Raw genomic sequence first — 7,407 nt, 5'->3', positions numbered from 1 at the left:
CGATAATAAGAAACATGTGGACTTTTAGACGGGTTAATGTGGTGTTGTTGTTGGCCGACCATTAGATATCCTAGGTCGAGGAGGAGGCTGTGATCTGTACCAGCCTTTTATGTAACAAAAAACATTCGTCTTTAGGTTTTATGTCATAAAGCTCCATCACCACGCCTAAAGGTTCTTTGTATTCGTTAGTCATAGCCGTAATACCGACGAGTCCACCTCGCCTGTCAACATACGTCATGTTTCCGAAGGTGAGAGTGTTGACAATCTTCCACTTGATATTGATCACTTTGATGCTGTTATTGAATCTATCCGACACAGCACACATGTTCCTTGACATAGCCGTAATATTATACCTACGAGTCCACCTCGCCTTTCAACATACGTCATGTTTCCGAAGAAAGACAGTGATCGCCACAGAGTCATGTCGAAATCATCGGTTGTTCGAGACTGAATGTCCCTCGATAGAGAAGTCGAACTTAAGGGCTGACTGGAAGGACTGGTGCAATTTGATGACCGTTGGGGTTGATATTGTCGTCGAGGATGTTGTCTGCTCATGCAACAGTGGACGTACGCTACTCACACTTGAGTTGGGCTACGCGCAGTTTCAACAGAATACACGTGGACACCGTTCTGAGAGTCCACGACCACAAGAGCCTGTCCAGTCCGACTCGATTCAACCATTGAGATGGTCCTTGGATCAGGAACGCCATCCAGCGGTACCACTGTTCGGCACTCACCTGTCTGTCCATGCAGGACGTGGATTTTGCGGGTCTTGTGATCCAGAATGTACACATTCCCATTGTTATCCTTAGTAATTGCATTGGGTTCCTTCAGTTCCTCGCCTCGGACTCCATGGTAGGAGTGTAGCACGGCGCCATTCGTCCCAACCATCACCACAGCCTTATTTTTCCAGTCGCAGATGACCAGCTTCCCATCACTCAACGCCTCCACTGACCGCGGGTACTGACACTGAACGTCGACATAGGAGAGGACGTCTCCGAGGCTGTTAATGACGTCTACTCTCGGGTTGCCGTGAGGTCGACACATGCCTACTACATACGTATCATTTCTCAAGCTTGAGATTGAGGAATAGGGCCTGGTTTGTACGGTTTGGCTGATGTAGTAACTGTTGTTGTCGGCGTCGTCTGCTACAAAAACCAGAAAAGATTGGTTAGGACAGGTTACAACCAGTTGTCTGATAGAATGTGCATAAGTTATATCCCAAGGATCCATGTTTCCGAAGGTGAGAGTGTTGACAATCTTCCCCTTGATATTGATCACTTTGATGCTGTTATTGAATCTATCCGACACAGCACACATGTTCCTTGACATAGCCGTAATACCCACGAGTCCACCTCGCCTTTCAACATACGTCATGTTTCCGAAGAAAGACAGTGATCGCCACATAGTCATGTCGAAATCATCGGTTGTTCGAGACTGAATGTCCCTCGATAGAGCAGTCGAACTGACGGGTTGACTGGAAGGACTGATGTAATTTGATGACCTTTGGGGTTGATATTGTCGTCGAGGATGTTGTCTGCCGAACGAATAGGATTCCCCTGGGCGTGGTCTGAGGGACGCTGAAGAGAATCCCTGGAGACAATATGGCCGCTCTTCAGGTTGTTGTGGTTTTTGTTGTGGTTTTGGTGGTGGTGGAGCGGAAGGTTCTACTGGAGCTGAAGCTTGAAGCCTCTCTAACTTTGCCTCTTGAGGTGTCTCAACCACCTCCTCCTCCTCCTCTTCCTCCTCCTCAGCTATTTTCACATCAACATTCTCGACCCGCAATTTGATCTCTCCTATCTTGACTCCAGCCATTACCTCCTCTACCTCATTAACGAGAGGCACAAACTCAATGGGACTCTTCTCGCTGGAGGACTGAAGTGTCTCCACAGCGGTGGTGTAGTTGGATATCTGCTCTTCAATGTTGTACAATGCTGTGAGTGCGTTTATGGACGAGCTGCTCATGAGCTTGTCAAAGAGGTCCACCGTATCGTGGAACGACTTTATCAACGAGGAACATTCGTTCACTGAGTCAGGGATTCCTTTCTTCTCCTTCTCTATAATATCCGCCAGTTGTTCGGCTACCTCCTTTTCCTTCTGAATGAGACATTTTACGAACTTACTCTTCAAGTCTGAAAAATGTTCTGATATCTTTAAAGCAAGTTCTTCTTTCTGTAACCGGAGTTCCCGTGGTTTTGAGAGCTCAAATTTTTCTCTTGCTCTCTCCACGTCATCTTTGAAGGTCTCCATTTTTGTTTTAAAATCTTTCAACTTCGAGGCTGCGACGTCTGCAGCATCGTTAGTGTTAAGGTGATGGTTTCCACAATCCTTGTGTTCCGCCAAACAACACTGTCCGCACACACCAACACGTTTCAGAGTACAGTAAGCGTCACACTTGTTTACAGGGTGTTTAGTACACTTCTCAGACACTGTGGTCAGGGTCTTTTGTATGGTGTGGACTGCCGATCTCGAACTGCGCGTATTTAACGTCTCCATCAATCCAAGAATAAAGAAATTGTCTGGGAAAGCGTCTGCCCATTCTTTCAATCTGTTTCCATCCGGATTGGCGGGTTTTGTGACCTTTCGACACACGGGGCACGTGAAGGACAGTGTTCGACCACGTGGGACGTTGTTGGCGATGTGGTCTCCCAAACACTTCCTGCAGAAGCTGTGAAGGCATGGCAGTTGCTTTGGCTCCTGGTACGGATCCAGGCAAATACTACACGTCAAATACTCGTCCGAGATCTCGTCAGCCAGATCCATCCTGGCGACAGGGATACTTCAACTGAAAGAAGACACATTGTGTGAGTGAGATAAACTGTAACATCGCATCATCACTGAGGCTGACCACCCGAACCCGTTAGTTGCCACTTACGACAAGCATGGGTTGCTGAAGACCAATTCTAACCTGGATCGAGGGCCGCAAGTATATACGATAGCACACTTCCACATACTGTATCCCCGTCCATCTTTCCAGTAACATGGGATGATGCATGGATGAGTGAGCGAGTTAGGTTTAACGTGGTATTGAATCGTATTTCAGTCATATCACGATATGTCAGCTTAATGTGTTAGTGTTGTGCTGACAAACCTGGAACATAAAAAGGACGAATTTTGGAATTCGAATCCACGATAATAGTGTTCTGTCGCAAATCTGCACAGCGAGCTACGACACTTTAGACAACTGGGGGGCACGAGTGGCCCAGTCGTCTAAGGCGCCGCGATTCGCTGTGGAGAGTTGCGTCCCTTGGGCATGCCAGGTACCTATGATCGTGGGTTCGAATCCCGGTTCGCCCCGATTATGTTTCTAGGTTTGTCTGCACCATACCCGTGCCCGTGGGTTTCACCGAAGTGGTAAACGTCCGAGACCTGTATCACTTCGGGCTTTCCTCCCACATTAAGCTGACACGCCGTAATATAACTGGAATACTGTTAAAAGCGGCGTTAAAACCAACTCACTCACTCACTCACTTTAGACAACTGGGCCATCGTGCCCGAAATCGTACATGAGATTCGTAGATTTAAGTGGAACAGTTGTAATTGTGTATCATGTCATCCTAAAGTGTATAATGTCGTGTGTGCGGTAACAAGCGGAGGTGGGTGGCCGAAGACGTTTTCCACTTAAACACTACGAGCAAGAATATGGTGCCGACAGCCCAAGGTTCTTAACAGGGGCTAATGTGGTAAACGAACCAACGGCACGACTAAGGTACGACTGACTCTCTCTCTCTCTCTCTCTCTCTCTCTCTCTCTCTCTCTCTCTCTCTGTGTGTGTGTGTGTGTGTGTGTGTGTGTGTGTGTGTGTGTGATGCCGATTTATAGTGCTAGCTCACCGAGATTTCACGCCGCAGTAGCGACTCGGGCCAGTCTGATGGCCATTTTTAAGACTGGGTTCCGTCTTAGCGCAAACGGGCATACCTAAAACAATTGTCAACTCGTTGCGTAATGGTTCACATATATTTCCCCATATGTTATATATATTTCAGATACAATTTAAAGCACATAGGGACGTGCGGAATTATACAGTATGATTGAACACATTTAACTGTGTCTTGTGTATATCTTTAGATGCAAGACATATGTAAAATCAAAAAAATTTTATGAGGGATTATTTGACAAAGAACTCGAAATCATACGCCCATTCTGATTGGTTTGTCGTATTTTCGCACAAACAGTCATCGATAGGGGGACGAGTCTTCTAGCAGGTTACGGAAAGGGGCGAGTGGTGACGGAATGACTAGCCTATATCAAAGCCTGGTGAAAAGTAGGCTTGATATAGGCTTGTGGATTCTCTTGCATCAGGAAGATGGTCTTAAGTGATGAATCATTTCTCAACCGATATTTTTCAGAACTATTCTCGACAAACAATTCTTCCTGGTTGAGCAAATAGATACAGCCATCTTGCTGATAACAGCATCTAATCAGCAGTTTTCAGCGTCCCAACAAGGAAGCAGCCCTCATGGAGTGTTTTCAAACAACCATGAATTCACTTTTAAATAATTATATTTATAATGTACTGAGTGATGAAATACTATTTTTATAAAACACTTACATACATATTATTTACTGGATAATTTCCAACATAGTTTTTCACTCAAACGACGTAACACTCAATGATGCTTTGATAGTTTGTGGTTAAACGACGTAGCCGGCAATATTCCAGCTATATGAACGCGGTAAATAAAGTCAGGACCAGACTATCCAGTGACTGACATCATGAGCGTCGATCTTCGCAATTTGGATACGATGACATGCATCAACCACACCAGCTAGCCTGACCACTCAATCCGGTTGGTCGCCTCTTTGAACAAGTATGGGTTGCTGAAGACCAAGTCTAACCTGAATTTTCAGGGGGAAAAGTACCTTATACATCATAAAATAGAAAATTTGACTTAAAGAAAACCCATCATTGACATAGCTTGTGTCGGTGCCACTTATGAACCATAAATATTGTGAGATGACCCCCATGAGATAAACATGTTATTTGACATCAGTGAGTGTGTATGGTTTTAACAATATTTTTATATCGCTACCGCTAAACAACGACCTAAGAGCAACCCATTACGGGTCACGTCAGACCAACCTTTCACGAACTTTGGCCGACCAATGGTTTGACTGACAAGAACACGAAATTAACCAATCAGAAGGCAGCTTTCTCGTGCTTTACGGCACTAATTTCAATTGGCGACTACGCTTCGAAACATATTTTGACAAGTTCTCGATTTAAAATTTGAAACCTGAACAAAAGAACATTCTGGAATGGCTAATAGATGGTCCAGATTTATGGATTCAGTCGTTAAGCCCGCAACTATCGTTCGTAATACCCCGTGTAAAAGTTTTTGAGGTTGCATGATTAGAAATCACATTTCGACTGTCACTTTCATAATCTGGTAAACGACGCTCTGATTGGTCGGATAAAAGGTCGTTCTGACGTGACCCCTAATGGTATGTTCTCAGATCTTTGTTTAGCGGTAGCGAGAACTAAGATCTGATTTTAATGAGATTGATATTTTGCCCACAATATGAGCGAATAGGTGAGCAGTTATTATTCTGATAGGTCTCGATACAAGGAGTGAGTTGGGTTTAACGCCGCTTTGAACAGTATTCCAGTTATATCACGGCGTGTCACTTTAATGTGTGAGGAAAGGTCTACTACTTTGGTGAAATCCGTGCTTCATTGGATTTGTTTGTTTGTTTAACACCGCACTCAGCAATATTCCAGCTATATGATGGCGGTCTGTAAATAATCGAGTATGGACCCCGACAATCCAGTGATTGATATCATGAGCATCGGTCCACGCAACTTGGATACGATGACATGCATCAACCAAGTCAGCGAGCCTGACCACCCGATCTCGTTAGTCGCCTCTTTTGACAAGCATGGGTTGCTGAAGATCATTTCTAACCGGATCTTCACGGGTTCTTTCATATAGTACTGACAGCTGTGACCATAAATCTTGTAGCAGCTATTTTTTTGCGTTACAAACCCTAGGATATATCCATGACAATATTAAAACTAGTTGTTGAAATCGCCATATTTCAAATAGTTTCGATGGGTATGATTATTATTAACTAGCAAAATATTAATTATGAACATTTTTGGTATTTAATACACACACCCTCCCCCGACCCCAATAAAAAACCCAACACAAAACACCTGGTTTGAAGACATACATGTGTATCCATTCAGTACATTCAGATGTCAACCAAACCCTGGAATGGTAGACGAGTCAGAAATTCTGCATTGACAGACGTCACAAAGCAACTCAGTATTCAGATAATCTTACAATTAATTTCATTCGCAGTCGAGAATACGCATTATATATCAATAAAAAATAGTTCCTGTGTCGGTCAATTAACGTTTGCATGAAGCTGCATGCGGAAGCATGTCAAAGGATAAGCTGGACAGCGAAACCAAATGGGCCAGGTTCGTTAAAGAAACGACTGTTCCAAGGGAGGCAACTGCGCATACAACTGCTGAGTTTTCGCAGTTGGCAGTCGTCAGCTGCCAAAGTATGCACGCAAAAATACAATGTGTATGCATATCACATTTCCACACACAGACTGTCGTATTTCATTATAATTACATGAGATGTAGGTCTACAACTATTACAAATTTTAGCTGAAAACGCTTTTTCGTAGCATTGGATTTGAACTATTCAAAATAATTAACACGTGTTGTTATAAGATGCCATGTACCGCAAGTTTTAAACAGTATTTCGTGTTTGACAAATACTACAACATCGATAATTCAATATCAATTCATTTCGTTGTGTATAAACATGAACGCCCCCTACCGAGGGAAATGGCTACATAATCATACATACTGCAGTAGTCTATCTAGCTCCATAAGGAAATGTTTACCATTTTAAAAAGTTGAGTTGAGACATGACAAACAAACTCGGTCTATTCCATGTAAATGATCGGCAAAACTCGGGTCGGCTGGTCTGATATTTGCCAACCGCCAGCAGCCAGTCACGCTTTCCTCGACTTCGTGGCTGACCTAATTTACCCGCCCAGCAAGGGCAAATAACATTTGGCTTATATCCGTTGACACAGTGCAAAATACAATCAGCTTTGATTACATGGTGTCACCTTGATTGTCACGTGGAATTAAAATGACGTCACTTGACCTTTCGATCCCCGACATTGGGTATATATGTGATAAGCAAGGTATTCTAAACATGCCTTATCGCAGATCAAATTACACATCAATCGCTTGTTGAAATCACCCCAAGAATTTCAAGTATCTTTAAAATGGATCAATGGATATGTGATACGAACTGGTTGTCAGTGTGAGTAGCCAGTGCGACCCGATGCTACCGCTACGAACTGTGGAATAAATCATTTACCTGGTTTTGTTCCGTGTTTACGAAAGGCTTTGTCGGCCGCCTTCTCTTAGAGTTA

The 7,407-nt window shown here is 43.8% G+C and overlaps 1 protein-coding gene across 2 annotated transcripts; it reads right to left on the bottom strand.

The window, feature by feature from the left end:
• Positions 1 to 355: 355 nt before the first annotated feature.
• LOC124153023 (E3 ubiquitin-protein ligase TRIM32-like) lies at positions 356 to 7,407 on the bottom strand. Of its 2 annotated transcripts, none has more exons than XM_046526122.2 (2): positions 7,353 to 7,407; positions 356 to 2,785 (listed from the first exon to the last, which is right to left on the bottom strand). In XM_046526122.2, the coding sequence occupies exon 2, from the start codon at positions 2,761 to 2,763 to the stop codon at positions 577 to 579; it is 2,187 nt and encodes a 728-aa protein (XP_046382078.1). In that variant the 5' UTR covers positions 2,764 to 2,785; positions 7,353 to 7,407; the 3' UTR covers positions 356 to 576. The 2 variants fall into 2 exon arrangements, with proteins under 2 accessions (XP_046382078.1, XP_046382079.1); XM_046526123.2 differs by lacking the exon at positions 7,353 to 7,407 and adding an exon at positions 6,865 to 7,049.

This window comes from Haliotis rufescens, unplaced genomic scaffold (assembly GCF_023055435.1).
Source record: "Haliotis rufescens isolate VD_foot unplaced genomic scaffold, xgHalRufe1.0.p SCAF_21, whole genome shotgun sequence".
Classification (NCBI taxonomy): domain Eukaryota; kingdom Metazoa; phylum Mollusca; class Gastropoda; order Lepetellida; family Haliotidae; genus Haliotis; species Haliotis rufescens.
The sequence above is the reverse complement of the archived record's forward strand: the minus strand, read 5'-3'. Positions and strand labels throughout refer to the sequence as shown.

Coding starts and splice junctions, on each gene's coding strand:
- LOC124153023 (XM_046526122.2), bottom strand. CDS start 2,763: ATGGATCTGGCTGACGAGATCTCGGACGAGTATTTGACGTGTAGTATT.